General features: G+C 51.3%; 2 protein-coding genes across 4 annotated transcripts in view; one reads left to right on the top strand and one right to left on the bottom strand.

Annotated features, from left to right (window-relative positions):
• LOC142882273 (interferon alpha/beta receptor 1b-like) overlaps positions 1-4782 on the top strand; it is an 8243-nt gene extending 3461 nt beyond the window's left edge. The window contains exons 2-8 of one of the 3 annotated variants that reach the window (XM_076016936.1): positions 482-629; positions 885-1072; positions 1163-1323; positions 2081-2282; positions 2351-2508; positions 2598-2749; positions 2858-4782. In XM_076016936.1, coding sequence (XP_075873051.1) covers positions 482-629; positions 885-1072; positions 1163-1323; positions 2081-2282; positions 2351-2508; positions 2598-2749; positions 2858-3029 — 1181 coding nt within the window. In that variant the 3' untranslated portion in view covers positions 3030-4782. Of the gene's footprint in view, positions 1-481; positions 630-884; positions 1073-1162; positions 1324-2080; positions 2283-2350; positions 2509-2597; positions 2750-2839 lie in introns of all 3 variants that reach the window. The other 2 variants (XM_076016935.1, XM_076016934.1) reach the window with 2 other exon arrangements.
• Positions 4783-7010: 2228 nt separating this feature from the next.
• Positions 7011-15000, bottom strand: part of LOC142882263 (NACHT, LRR and PYD domains-containing protein 3-like) — a 25999-nt gene continuing 18009 nt past the window's right edge. The window contains exons 9-14 of the mRNA XM_076016905.1: positions 11416-11589; positions 11037-11210; positions 10645-10818; positions 10147-10320; positions 9749-9922; positions 7011-9384 (exon numbers count right to left, since the gene is read on the bottom strand). Coding sequence (XP_075873020.1) covers positions 9369-9384; positions 9749-9922; positions 10147-10320; positions 10645-10818; positions 11037-11210; positions 11416-11589 — 886 coding nt within the window. The 3' untranslated portion in view covers positions 7011-9368. The remainder of the gene's footprint in view (positions 9385-9748; positions 9923-10146; positions 10321-10644; positions 10819-11036; positions 11211-11415; positions 11590-15000) is intronic.

Genomic DNA, 15000 nt, shown 5'->3' with positions numbered 1-15000 from the left:
GCAGACACACACGCGGTGCGGTGCAGTGCAGATGGACCCAGACTGCGTCTGAATGGCTGCGTACATGGACGCCGTTCGGAGTAACGAGGGGCGAGGGGCTCTCGCTCGGAATAAAACCTCCTTCCGAACGGACCGGGTCGGGTCGGATCAGAATCTTCTGCTGGACGTGTTTACATGAAGCATTTCTAATCTGATTGGGTCTTTTTTCCGGTTTGTTTGTGTATACATGCATGTAAACACAGCTACTGTAGCCCCGCCTCCACTGTGCGTGCGGGCTGGGTTGTTGGTGTAAACAAACATCAGTCTGCATCCCTGCAATCACAGGACAGGAAGTCCCAGCGGGACACTTCCTGTCTGTGTGTGAGCTCCCCCTGCTGGCCAGCGGCCAACTCTATGATGTGTGTTTGGTCTTCCTGCTGCTCTCTGATTGGCTGCCCTCCTTCCCTCCGTCCTTCCTTCCCTCCTCTGGCGCCCCCTGCAGGCTGCAGTGCCCTGCTGCCACCACTGGCGGCGCCGCACAACGTGAGCGTGGTGGCGCTGAACACCAACTACACACTGACCTGGGACTGGGAGCAGGACCCCGCCCACCCCCAGGGTCAAGAGGTCACCTTCACCACACAGTACATCTCGTGAGTGGGGGGATGGGGGGACGGTGGGGGGGGTTAATGTTGCCGGGTAAGGTTGAAAAGATTTCAACTTATAAATAAATGGAAAAAAATGACAATAGATAGATTATCATTATAATAATAATAATAATTATTATCAATATTAATATTATGATCATTATCATGTTATTATTATCATCATTATTGTAATTATTATTATTTATCCTCCTCTTCATCGTGACGATGGTTCTTCTGACGAACGTGGCTGCTGCTCCTCAGGAAGTTCAAGCTGTCGAGGCCCCGCGGAGCCTCGTGGTTGACGGCGTGCAAGGAGACTCGAGGGCGGTCATGTGACTTGACGAGGTTCCGCCTCCACCACCTGGGCCTGTACCGGCTGCAGGTGAGAGCCAGCAGGGAGGGACGACACTCCAACTGGACCGGCCGGGACTTCTGCCCCGACCAGGACGGTGAGAGAGAGAGACACACAGGGAGTGGGAGGAGTCACGTGACCTCCAGCACCACCTGACTTCCTGCCTCCCTCACCCCCCCTCCCTCAGCGGCCCTGGGCCCCCCCGGCCAGGTGGTGCTGACCCCTGCTGGCAGCCTGCTGGACCTGCACATCAAGGACCCTGTGACCAGCTTCAACTCCTCCATGAGGGATCTGGTCCCTGAGCTCTTCTACCTCATCTCCTACTGGGAGGGCCCCGCCCACCTGCAGGTAGCTGGAGCAGCAGCAGCCACTGGCTGCCTGCTGTCCCTCTGTCTGCCTGTCTGCCTGTCTGTCTGTCTGTCTGTCCCTCTGTCTGCCTGCTGTCCCTCTGTCTGCCTGCCTGACTGTCTGTCTGTCCCTCTGCCCCTCTGTCTGTCTGCCTGCCTGTCTGTCTGTCTGTCTGTCTGTCTGTCCCTCTGCCTGCCTGCTGTCCCTCTGTCCCTCTGTCTGCCTGCCTGTCTGTCTGTCTGACTGCCTGCCTGCCTGCCTGTCCCTCTGTCTGCCTGCCTGTCTGTCTGTCTGACTGCCTGTCTGCCTGCCTGCCTGCCTGCCTGCCTGTCCCTCTGCCTGTCCTTCTGTCTGTCTGTCTGTCTGCCTGCCTGCCTGCCTGTCTGTCCCTCTGTCTGTCCCTCTGTCTGGCTGCCTGTCTGTCCCTCTGCCTGCCTGTCTGTCCCTCTGTCTGTCCCTCTGTCTGGCTGCCTGTCTGTCCCTCTGCCTGCCTGTCTGTCCCTCTGTCTGTCCCTCTGCCTGACTGCCTGCCTGCCTGACTGTCTGTCTGTCCCTCTGTCTGTCTGCCTGTCTGTCCCTCTGTCTGACTGCCTGTCTGCCTGTCTGTTTGTCTGTCTGCCTGCCTGACTGACTGTCTGTCTGTCCCTCTGCCTGCCTGCCTGTCTGTCCCTCTGTCTGTCCCTCTGTCTGACTGCCTGTCTGTCCCTCTGCCTGTCTGTCTGTCCCTCTGTCTGACTGCCTGTCTGTCCCTCTGCAGGAGTGGCTGCAGTCGTCTCCACAGCAGCGCCCCCCGCTGGCGCCCCCTGCTGGCGGTGTGATGGTGCTGAACAGCAGCAGCAACCTGGTGACGTTGCCGGGCCTGAGGTCCTGGACCTGGTACTGTGTCAGCGTCCGGTCAGTGGCCTCCTTCCACAGCAAGATCAGCAGCGGCACAGCGCCGCTCTGCAGGAAGACTGAAGGTACTGCACCACTGGCCTCTGAGCACAGAGACTGACTGACTGACTGACTCACTGACTCGTGTCTCCAGGGACGACGTCCTGGTGGATCATCTTCTGCTTCTTCCTGGGCTCGCTGCTCTTCTTCTTCCTCCTGGCGCTGCTGCTGGTCTTCGGCCTCTACAGGAGCTACAGGAAGCTCAAGGTCACCTGCTTCCCCCCCGACCAGCTGCCCTCACACTTCCTCAAGGTCAGTCACCCCCTGCTGCTCCTGCTCCTCCTTCCTTCACTTTTGTCCTTGTTACTCCTGCAGTCACTCCTCTTCTCCTCCTCCTCCAGCACCTCCGTGGCCCCCCCGGGGGTGGTGTCCCCCACCTGGTCTCTCCAGACTCTGAGTCGGAGCTGCTAAGCAACATGTCGGTCCTGGAGGTCCACCACCATCTGCCGGAGGCGGGGACGCTGCCCCCTGCAGGCCTGGAGCAGGACTGCAGGTTTGCGTGACAGCAGCACTCTGACGGTCAGACATGGAGGAACTAGTTTGCAGTGGATGAATACGCCTTCTTCCTTCCCTGTGTGTGCAGCGGCAGCAGCGGCAGCAGCAGCAGCGGCAGCAGCAGCAGCAGAGACTCGGGGGTTTTCTCCACCGGGGGGAGCTCTCACCTGCAGCATCATCAGCAGCAGCAGCAGCAGCAGCTCAAGATGTGGGACGCAGCGGCCCTGAAGTTGGGGGGCGTGGCCCCAGACGAAGGCGTGGTGGACGTGAGCGTGTGATGGAGGAGCAGCAGGAGGAGCAACAGGAGGAGCAACAGGAGGAGCAGGAGGAGCAGGAGGTGGAAGCTCCGGCTCCTCCTGCCTGGTGGTTCCTCCAGGACATCAGCTCCTGATGGCTCCAACTGGCTCAGAGGGTCAAACTGTCCGACTGCTGGGCCACGCTGGGGTCTCCAGTGAGCCAGAGCAGCAGCAGCAGATGGATGCAGTGTTCTGCTGAGCCTCCTCATAGGAGGAAACACTCTGTCCTGGGATATCCTGGAGGAAACATGTTGCTGGAGTGTCACTGGAAAATGAAGCAAAGCAAAGTTGCAACCAAATCAGTGTCTTTGAAGCCCCACCAGGGTGTTTAGCTCTTAGAACCACCCAGAACTACCCAGAACCACTACCCAGAACCACCTAGAACGATTCACAACCATCCATCTACAACCACCCCTGGACCACCAGGGTGTTTGACTCTTTATTGGAATGACTCTCCTGCAAACATGGAGGAACTACAGCTGTTTGGTGACTGTGAGTGTTAATATCATTTCTTCCAGTCCGGCTGAAGGGCCAAATTGGAAAGTTTGATAGGCTGCATATGGCCCCCGGGCCGTAGTTTGGCCACACCTGGACCAGCTGCTGAAGACCCAGGAAACGCATCAGAAGAAACTTTGATTGGCTCCAAGTTTGGAGTTTTTGTGCCTCTTGTGTTGGACCTTCCAGGGTCTCACTCTGCTCTCACTCTGGCCTCACTCTGCTCTCACTCTGCTCTCACTCTGGCCTCACTCTGGCCTCACTCTGGCCTCACTCTGCTCTCACTCTGCTCTCACTCTGGCCTCACTCTGCTCTCACTCTGGCCTCACTCTGCTCTCACTCTGCTCTCACTCTGGCCTCACTCTGCTCTCACTCTGCTCTCACTCTGGCCTCACTCTGCTCTCACTCTGGCCTCACTCTGCTCTCACTCTGCTCTCACTCTGGCCTCACTCTGCTCTCACTCTGCTCTCACTCTGCTCTCACTCTGCTCTCACTCTGGCCTCACTCTGGCCTCACTCTGCTCTCACTCTGCTCTCACTCTGGCCTCACTCTGGCCTCACTCTGGCAGTGAACTGCAGGAAAGGGTCGACGGCGCCACAAAGACGACAGAATGTGGAAGGAAATAAAGAGGAAGAAAAAGTCTTAAAACCTCATTCCTGCTTTCAGTCATGTTAGCGCAAGAATAAATGAACGTGTGTTGCAACCTCCCCCCCCCCCCTTGCCTCCTCCTGCTTTTTTTGATTCTCAAAAAACAAAATTGGCTTCAGAAAATCTCTTATCAAAGAAGAGATTTTTGCTCGCTGGCTTTTCACCTCAACATGTTGTGCAACTGTGCGGTGCTGGTTGCTGCACACACACACACACACACACACACACACACACAGGCAGGCAGGCTGGGACTTCCTGTGGGGACAGACAGGAAGCAGTGAGGAGCCGCTGCTTCCTGCTTCTTCTGACACACAGACGTGCAGGTGTGAAACCAGACAAACTCCTCAAGTTGCTGTGTGTGTGTGTGTGTGTGTGTGTGTGTGTGTGTGTGTGTGTGTGTGTGTGTGTGTGTGTGTGTGTGTGTGTGTGTGTGTGTGTGTGTGTGTGTGTGTGTGTGTGTGTGTGTGTGCGCGCATTCACTCATGTATATATTTGCATGTCAGTCAATTGTCAAAGGAAAAAAAACATTCAGTGAATTAATTCCATGTATGAAAAAATAAAAGGGAAGAGTTTTTGTGTTCTTCTACAAAAAGCGTGAGTTTGTGACTTTGTGCTCAAACTGTTGGACAGCTGGGCCACAGTGGGGTCTACAGTGTGTCAGAGGGGGGGGTAGCAGAGCAGCAGCAGGTGGATACAGTGTTCTGCTAAGCCTCCTCATAGGAGGAAACAATGCATCCTGGGATATCATGGAGGAAACATGTTGTTGGAATGTCACTGGAAAATGTAGCAAAGTTGCAACCAAGTCAGAGTCTTTGAAGCCCCACCAGGGTGTTTGGCTCTTAGAACCACCCAGAACCACCAGGGTGTTTGGCTCTTAGAACCACCCAGAACCACCAGGATGTTGAGCTCTTAGAACCACCCAGAACCACCAGGGTGTTTGGCTCTTAGAACCACCCAGAACCACCTAGAACCACCAGGGTGTTGAGCTCTTAGAACCACCCAGAACCACCAGGATGTTGAGCTCTTAGAACCACCCAGAACCACCTAGAACCACCAGGGTGTTTGGCTCTTAGAACCACCCAGAACCACCTAGAACCACCAGGGTGTTGAGCTCTTAGAACCACCCAGAACCACCCAGAACCTCCCAGAACCACCAGGGTGTTGAGCTCTTTATTGAAATGACTCTGGAAACACTGGGACATGGAGGAGATGCAGCTGTTTGGTGACTGACTGACTGTTAACATCATTTCTTCCAGTTGAGCTCAAGGGCCGGATTTAACAGCTGAATGGTCCACATATAGCCCCCGGGCCATAGTTTTCCTGGCTTAGAATATTCCAGGAGGTTGAAGGGCGCTCCTGGGCTCAGTCTGCCAGTATGGTTCACCAACGCAGTGCAATATTGCTGCCAGGGTACAGAGCCCTGCTGAAGCCACTGGTATGAAACCCTCCGTCACTGCCGCTCCAGTGTCACCCAATCAGCTGCTGGTACTGGCGCTGCCAGAACTTCGACCCGACCGTCTGAGCCTGATCCAGCCTGGCCTGGAGGCAGTTCACACACGCCAACGCCAAGCAGCCCAGTTTGTAAAAGCAGTTTTCCTGATGTGTACTTTCTCTTCTTCCAGGCCGAGAGATTCCCAGATTCACCAGCGGTCCACTGCAATACAGGACCTGTGTCGAGGCATTTGAGCGGTGAAAATGAAAACTACAAGTGCAAGTGACAGACTCTGGTATTTACATCAAGATACAATTGACCAACCAAAGCCCTCGTTGGTAGTTTTTTACATATGGATCATAAAGAACTACTGGAACACAGCTGTGGAAATAGCTACACAATTGCATCAGCTCACATCAACAAAGCCTTGAGCTGGCCACTCATTAGGCCAGGGGTGTCAAACTCATGTTGGTTCACGGGCCACACAGAGGAAAATCTCTTCCCAGGCGGGCCGGACCGCTAAAATCATGGTATCGTAATAATAACGTAAACAAAATTTGTTTTACTTTGTCTGTGTCCTTTCAGCACTCTGCACTCTGGACCAGTGCTGCCAACTCCTCAGTGAGGAAAGTCGCTATTGGCCGTCCTGAAAGTCGCTAGAAGTCGCCAAATGACCTCATCGTCTAATTTGCATCATTGACCATTTGCACTTGATCGCAACGTAACAACAGCAGGAAGAGTCGGGAGATCTGTCGCTAGTCGCTTTTGACAAAAAATAAAAGTCACCATGGGGAGAATAACGACTTTTTGGGGGGAGAAAGTCGCTGAGTTGGCAACGCTGCTCTGCATCAACTTTGTCTGTTTCGACAGAGACGTTCTGGGGCAATGAGGGCAGCCAATAGGAGGCGTTCTGAGGCAATGAGGGCAGCCAATAGGAGGTGTTCTGGGGCAATGAGGGCAGCCAATAGGAGGCGTGAGTGGCTGTACTTGTGCCGCTTTGCTCAGCCCCAGTATTGAGTTTGTTTGCGAAGCAGAAACGATATTGCGACACCAAGTGGACACATTTAGAACAGCACTTTCTTTCACTGAAAAATTGCAGTTTTTATATTTTGCAAAATCATCTCGCGGGCCGGAAAAAAACACTTTGCGGGCCTCATCCGGCCCGCGGGCCGTATGTTTGACACCCCTGCACTAGGCCATGGATGGCAATGGTTTGTATGCTCTTCCTTCATGCAGCTGCTTCAACACTGTGAAGGACACTGATGGACTGAATGAACCTGAGAGGTCTTCCAGTTTAAGACTCACTGTGTCTACACTTCCATTTAAACTACAGATAAATGGCCTACACGGGTGTAGCTTGCAAGATCTTCGTCACCGTAGAGCAACAGTCAAGGACTTGCTTGAGTCTATTGAGAAACAGTGCAGAGCAATGCTGGCTCTGGTTTTTGCTGACATGAAGAACCAAGCTGACAAGAAAGGCACCACAGCAGAAACCTGTCAGGACCCCGACAGGCAAGACCCGTGTTGCCACTGCAGTTGCTCAGCTACCAGAACCTAAAAGGAAGGAAACAAAACTGGAGCGTAATCAATCAATAGACGAGTGTCCTGCAGAAAAGCTTCGTTTATTCAGAGAAAAGAAAGTGTTTCAGAACAAACTGAGGAAATTGAATTCCTAAAAAAAACAACAATGTTGTGCTTTGGATGCTTAATAAAGGGACACATGAGCAAAACCTGCAAAAACCCAAAAGAAATGTGACGTTTTCTCTCAGTAGCATCCAACTATTCTGCACATGAACACTGGAGAGGAACCAGGTGGAACCATGATGGAATGAAGACCATGGTGGTCTCTGGCACAGACTCAGAGTTAAACATCACTGGCAAGAACACTGCAATTATCTTGTGTACACACGCACAGGAGAAAGGCTCCACAGCAGTGTCGCCTCTGGTCTTGAAGTCAGCAGCATGGAAGACCTGCTGGTCCAGAGGTAGTCTTGTAGTTCTCCAGACTGGTCCTGGTCTCCAGACCAGGGTCTCGTCTCAGACTCTATGACATTCTTACTGGGTCTGGGACTGGGACTGGGGATTTTTTTATTCCAGATCAGTGGAGACTCAACCAACACTGTAATAGCACGATAATAACAGCAAAGAATCCAGCGTGACACCCTGCCCCCTTATTCCTAGTTCATTGTTTTGTTTTGTTTTTAATTTGATGAAGCAAAGTAGTTTTTTTGAAAATGGTTCAAAATCGTTGGCATTGAATAAAATGATTGAAAGGCACCTTGCTGAGAAGAGATGTTGCTGCTCCAGTTAGAAGCAAACTGCCACTTTTCAGGGAACTCCTTTGAACAACAAATTGATTCAAGGTCCAAACCTCACCAGCAACCTGATTGCTGTCCTGTTGCACTGTTGAGGCAGCTGAGGAGGCTGGGGCCTCTGTATGGGACGCCTCCTGGACGCCTCCCTGGAGAGGTGTTCCAGGCATGGCCCACCAGGAGGAGACCCTCAGGAAGACCCAGGACACCCTGGAGGGACCAGGTCTCTAGGATGGCCTGGGAACACCCGGGGTCCCACTGGATGAGCTGGAGGAGGTGACCCAGGTCCAGGGAAGTCTGGGGTCTCTGCTGAGGCTGCTGCCCCCGACACCCGACTGGATAAAGTGGTAGAAGATGGATGGATCAGCCAGTGATTCCAGGCTGCAGTACCACTGCTGGCCACTGCTCCTTCAGGGGGTGATGGGCCAAATGTGGAGGACAAATTTCACATCCTTTCAGATGTGACAGTCACTGGGACTTCAACTCCAAACTTGGCTCCAACAGAAAGACATTGAATTAATTTACAACTCACGTGCAAAGGTGAGTGATTTAAATCTTGGTAGTTTGCCCCGGTGCCTCAGCTCAGTGTGTGTGTGTGTGTGTGTGTGTGTGTGTGTGTGTGTGTGTGTGTGTGTGTGTGTGTGTGCATTGTGTGTTGTTGCATGTTTTGCCTGGTTGTTTGTTCTTCTTTGGACGTCTTTGTTCTACTAGAACATTATAGTATTGGTCCTTTTTATTTCACTGGGGATGTCAACCAGTCATAAGGTTATCATTGATTGTATTGACAGACAAAGGTTCATTGATAGGAATTGTTGAATTGAAAAGAAATAATGACTCAGAATTGGTGCTGAAATCCAATAGAAGTTGAGGAAGAGCTTCAGTCACTCTTTGTGGCCACACTGCTGATTTTCTGAGCAGCAACTGGACTCACTGGAAGTCACAACTCTCAGTGTGGTCAGTGAGACGTGACTTTGCACAATATTATCCATGGATTGATTGAAAGGAACCAGCAGAAGTTCTGAAGGACTGTTGGACTTGAATCATCTCAACAGGAGAACAATGGGACTATTTCTGCATTTGAAATGTCAGTGGTCTTCTTCTCCTTGACGTTGTCCCAGATCATCCAGGATCCGTCTCTCTGGCTGAACATCTTCAATGATGATGACCAGTGATGTGGTCCTGCCATCTTCTACACTCTGCATCACGAGTTCAGCTTCAGTCATGTGGACAAATATTTGGCGTAGTGATGGCGTGAACGTGGCTTTAATCCAGCAGGGCAGGATGCAGGATCCACCACTAGATGGAGCTCTCCTCTCCACTCTCCCTCAGCTCCATGGTCCAGTCAGACCTGCTGCTGCTGCTGCTGCTGCTGCTGCTGCTGCTGCTGCTGCTGCTGCTGCTGCTGCATCATCAGGACCAGCTGATCCTCCCTCATCACCAGAACCTCCAGCTGCAGAGAGAAGAAGAGACGGCAGGAGTCACCACTCACAGTCCTTGAACGCATCGTCCCAGAGACCTTGACTGTTGACAGACTCTCAGTCACATGTTGACAGTGTGAAAGATGGAGGTCATGTGACCACAGAGCGTTGGACTGATAGTGAGGCGTGATGAAGATGAAGTGATCAGTCATTGAGTGGTGAAGTGAGAGAAGAAGCAGTTGGATGGAGGGACAGTTGGATGAATGAGGAGCAGCTGGACGTCAACACCAGACCACAACAAAGTCATGTGACTGGCTGACTGGCACCATCCTCCTCTCACACTGGGACTGGGAAACATCATCAACCATCATGCACTGCTTCCACACCAGTACTGACCTCACACTCTCCAGTTTATAGTCTCTGCTGGCCACCAGAGCATCCAGCTGCTGCCCTGTTGAAGCCTTCACGATGTTCCTACTCAGGTCCAGCTCTCTGAGGTGGGGGGGGTTGGACTTCAGAGCTGAGAGCAGCCAATCACAGCTGAGCTCTGACAACCTGCAGTCCCACAACCTGAATAAAGAAGAAATGATGGAGAGTGAAAATCACAGGTGTGTGTGTGTGTGTGTGTGTGTGTGTGTGTGTGTGTGTGTGTGTGTGTGTGTGTGAGAGAGAGAGAGAGATTTAAAACATTTCTAATGGAATCAAAGTGTGTGTAAAGTGAATTTGAACAAAGTCAATTCAAAGTCATGACAACAATCACTGCAGCAGTTGTAGAGTGAAGAGGGTGAACTGACCTCAGAACCTCCAGTTTACAGTCTGGACTCTGCAGGAAACCACTCAGCTCCTTCACTGATGAATCCTGCAACTGGTTCTGACCCAGGTCCAGCTCTCTGAGGTGGGAGGGGTTGGACTTCAGAGCTGAGAGCAGCCAATCCCAGCTGAGCTCTGACAACCTGCAGCCCTCCAACCTGAATGCAGAAGAAATGATGGAGTTTATAATGATGCAGAGTTTTTCCAGGGTGTCATCACTCTGAACATCAAACTACAATGTCCACTTCAGAATCTGCAATAAAAGAAAAAAACATGGGAGAGAGAGGGCGAGCGAATGAGCACTGCAATGTAAGATCTGACCACTAGGTGGCAGGATTTACACACTGTACCTTTAAACCCAGCTTCAGACATTTCAAACACAACCAGTGACTGCAAATTGAATTCCCAACAGCAGTGAAGTGAAAATCATGACAACAACAACAAGAGTGATACAAGTTGTAGAGTGAAGAGGGTGAACTGACCTCAGAACCTCCAGTTTACAGTCTGGACTCTGCAGGAAACCACTCAGCTCCTTCACTGATGAATCCTGCAGCTGGTTCTGACCCAGGTTCAGCACTCTGAGGTGGGAGGGGTTGGACTTCAGAGCTGAGAGCAGCCAATCCCAGCTGAGCTCTGACAACCTGCAGCTCCACAACCTGAATAAAGAAGAAATGATGGAGAGGGAAAATCACAGGTGTGTGTGTGTGTGTGTGTGTGTGTGTGTGTGTGTGTGTGTGTGTGTGTGTGAGAGAGAGAGAGATTTAAAACATTTCTAATGGAATCAAAGTGTGTGTAAAGTGAATTTGAACAAAGTCAATTCAAAGTCATGACAACAATCACTGCAGCAGTTGTAGAGTGAAGAGGGTGAACTGACCTCAGAACCTCCAGTTTACAGTCTGGACTCTGCAGGAAACCACTCAGCTCCTTCACTGATGAATCCTGCAGCTGGTTCTCACCCAGGTTCAGCTCTCTGAGGTGGGAGGGGTTGGACTTCAGAGCTGAGAGCAGCCAATCCCAGCTGAGCTCTGACAACCTGCAGTCCCACAACCTGAAGGAAGAAGAAATGATGGAGAGTGAAAATCACAGGTGTGTGTGTGTGTGTGTGTGTGTGTGTGTGTGTGTGTGTGTGTGAGAGAGAGAGAGAGAGAGATTTAAAACATTTCTAATGGAATCATAGTGAATTTGAACAAAGTCAATTCAAAGTCATGACAACAATCACTGCAGCAGTTGTAGAGTGAAGAGGGTGAACTGACCTCAGAACCTCCAGTTTACAGTCTGGACTCTGCAGGAAACCACTCAGCTCCTTCACTGATGAATCCTGCAGCTGGTTGAGACTCAGGTTCAGCTCTCTGAGGTGGGAGGGGTTGGACTTCAGAGCTGAGAGCAGCCAATCCCAGCTGAGCTCTGACAAACTGCAGTCAATCAACCTGAAGGAAGAAGAAATGATGGAGAGGGAAATGACTAATTCAAACAATCACATCTAGAAGGAAGAAAACTGTGACTTCATATTGAAGAGAATTTTAGTTTCCTTTTAGAAATGAACTCAAAGAAAAACACTACAGTGAGACAGAAGCTGCGGACGTCCTTCACAGTGACGGTGAAGGACGTCCGGTCCAAACTGGTCCCACTGAGCAGCTCCAAACATCACAACAACGAGACAAGATGTTGTGTGTGATGTCCATCTGCTGACACACTGTCCACCAGTAGAGGGCAGCAACCTGCCTGAGAACTTCCAGTCTGCAGTTTGGACTCTGCAGTCCAGCACAGAGCAGCTTCACTCCAGGATCCTCCAGGTGGTTCCCACTCAGGTCCAGCAGTGTGAGGTGGGAGGGGCTGGACTCCAGGGCTGAAGACACCACTGCACAGTGAAGCTCTGAGAGTCCACTGCTAGACAGTCTGCAGTGAAGGAGACAGCAGTGAGAAGATCATCACCATGTGAGAGTGTGACAGTGACTGAAGGAGCATCAACAGCTGATCAGCTGCTTCCATCATCACAAAGGACACATGAAGTTCTCCTGCAACAAGGAACCAAGTGCAGCTTCACACAGCAGTGAGTCAACACTGACACTGTTGCTCTGATCTGCTGCTTCAGCTCCACATGATGCTCACTGGTGTGTCCAGTCACAGCAGCTTGGAGCTCCACTGGATCAGAGCTCCAAGCTGCTGTGTGTTGGACATGTTGATCATGTTGGTGGCTTCATTCCTTCCTGCTGCTTCTTCTCATCTTAGTGGAGCAGCTTCACTCCATTCATGGTCCACAACCCTGTCTACAGGACTGCAGCATCATTAGCCCTGTGTTTACAGCCTGCTGCTGCTGCTGACAGTGACTGACAGTGTTGGAAGGAGACCAAAGCAGGGTGTTCTCAGAGGGTGGAGCCAACACCTCTTTATAAACACTCACAAAAGTTTCAAACTGAATTAATAAATCAACCAATCCATCAATCAATCAATCAAAGATCAATAATGAAGGTAAACTACTTTCTTTGCAGGTGGATCTTGAAACAAGCGTCTGCTGCTTTCAAGCTCCGTCTCTGCAGAATCAATCAGTGAGGAACCAGAAGGAACCCAGACCATCAGAGTCAGGACCGCTTTGAGAAGCTGCAGCTGTGTTCACTCACTATTGATTGATTGATTGATTGATTGATTGATTGATTGATTGATTGATTGATTGATTGTGTTGACAGAAACATCTGGACTTACTTTGCCTTCCTGCAGTTCCTCACAGCTGGAATCAGTCTCAATCTTCCTTCATCTGATGTCTTGTACTTCTCCAGGTCCAACTCCTCCAGAACCTCCTCTGACATCTGCAGCATGTAGGCCAGAGCTGAACACTGGATGTCTGAGAGTTGCTTCCCTGATCTGTTCTCTGACTGCAGGAACTCTTGGACCTCCTGATGCACTGACTGATCCTTCAGCTCCAGCAGACAGTGGAAGATGTTGATGCTTCTGTCAGGAGAAACATCACCAGTGTTCATCTCCTTCAGGTTGTTGATGACCTTCTCTAAGGTTCCTGGATGGTTGTCAGTGAGACCCTGCAGGACTCCTAAGAGTCTGTGGTTGGATTCCAGACTGAGTCCATGGAGAAAGCGAACAAACAAGTCCAGGTGACCGTTTGGACTCTGCAGGGATTTCTCCATCATCCTCTTCAGGAACTCATCCAGGGTGTCCAAGGTTTGGTTTGGGTTAGGGGCTTCTTCTTTTTTAAACAGATTTGAAAATTTTAAAAACATATTTTTTTGTGATGCCTCTGCTTTTGAGTCTTTCAGGTAATACTGAAGAACCTCCTTCTTCCTGTTGATGTGACAGTGGAAGCTGTAGACTGCAGCCAGAAACTCCTGGACGCTCAGATGAACGAAGCAGTAGACGGTTTTGTGGAAGATCACACTCTCTCTTCTGAAGATCTCTGTACAAACTCCTGAGTACACAGAGGCGTCAGTCACACTGAGACCACACTTCTCCAGGTCTTCACTGTAGAACATGATGTTTCCACTCTCCAGATGTTCAAATGCCAGCTGGCCCAGCTTCAGAAGAAGCTCCCTGTCAGCCTCCGTCAGCTCCCGTGGACCTCCTCCATACTTGTGCTGCTTCCTCTTGGTCTGGACCAGCAGGAAGTGTGAGTACATGTCAGTCAGGGTCTTGGGCAGCTCTCCTCTCTGCTCTGAGCTCAACATGCTCTCCAGAACTGTGGCAGTGATCCAGCAGAAGACCGGGATCTGACACATGATGTGGAGGCTCCTGGAGGCCTTGATGTGGGAGATGATCCTGCTGGACACATCTCCTCTATCTCTGAACCTCCTCCTGAAATACTCCTCCTTCTGGTCATCGGTGAAGCCTCGTACCTCTGTCAGCCTGTCCACACGTGACGGAGGGATGTGATTGGCTGCTGCAGGTCTGGAAGTGATCCACAGCAGAGCCGAGGGAAGCAGATCTCCTCTGATCAGGTTTGTCAGCAGGACGCTGACTGACTTCTTCTGAGTGACGTCAGTCACCACCTGGTTCTTCTCAAAGTCCAGAGCCAGTCTGCTTTCATCCAGGCCGTCCAAGATGAAGAGAAGTTTGCAGACATGCAGCTGCTCTGCTGTGAGCTTCTCTAACGTTGGATGGAAAACATGGAGCAGCTCCAGAAGACTGTAGTGCTGCTCTTTGACCAAGTTGAGCTCCCTGAATGAGAGAGGAAGCACCAGATGAAGGTCCTGGTTCTCCAGGCCCTGGGCCCAGTCCAGAGTGAACTTCTGCACTGAGAAGGTTTTTCCAACCCCAGCGACGCCGTTGGTCAGCACCACTCTGACTCTGAGTCCCTGCTGCTCAGGTGAGGCTTCAAAGATCTGGCTGCACCTGATTGGACGGTCCTGGAGGCTCTCCTTGGTCTTCTTGGTCTCCAGCTGCCTGACCTCATGCTGTCTGTTGACCTCCTCACTCAGTCCCTCAGTGATGTGGACCTCAGTGTAGATGCTGTTGAGGAGGGTTTGACTTCCTGCTTCTTCACCTTCAGTCACACGTTCACATCTCCTCTCCAGACTGATCTTCTGCTGCTGGAGAAGCTCCTGCAGACCATCATCAACCCCTGGAGCAGAGAAAAGGTTGGAGAAGAAAACATCAGTGTGACAGTGTGAGCATCATTTACTGTCCACAACTTGAAGCTGCTGCTGCTGCTGCTGCTGCTGTGTGACTGTTTGCTCTCAATGTCCCTCAGTGAATCTTCTCACTGGAGGTCCTGAAGGACCTCACAGGGAGAAGTGAAGGAGGTGCAGGTGGACAGTCTTACTGTGAGCAGTCTTGGTGTGACTGGCAGGTTGCAGTGCTGATGGAGCAGACTGGTCCCAGTCTGAGCTGCTGGA

This window comes from Nelusetta ayraudi, unplaced genomic scaffold, assembly GCF_046127955.1.
Source record: "Nelusetta ayraudi isolate G7.1 ecotype Tasmania unplaced genomic scaffold, CSIRO-AGI_Nayr_v1 ptg000241l, whole genome shotgun sequence".
Lineage (NCBI taxonomy): Eukaryota > Metazoa > Chordata > Actinopteri > Tetraodontiformes > Monacanthidae > Nelusetta > Nelusetta ayraudi.
This window is presented reverse-complemented; position numbering and strand designations above follow the sequence as displayed.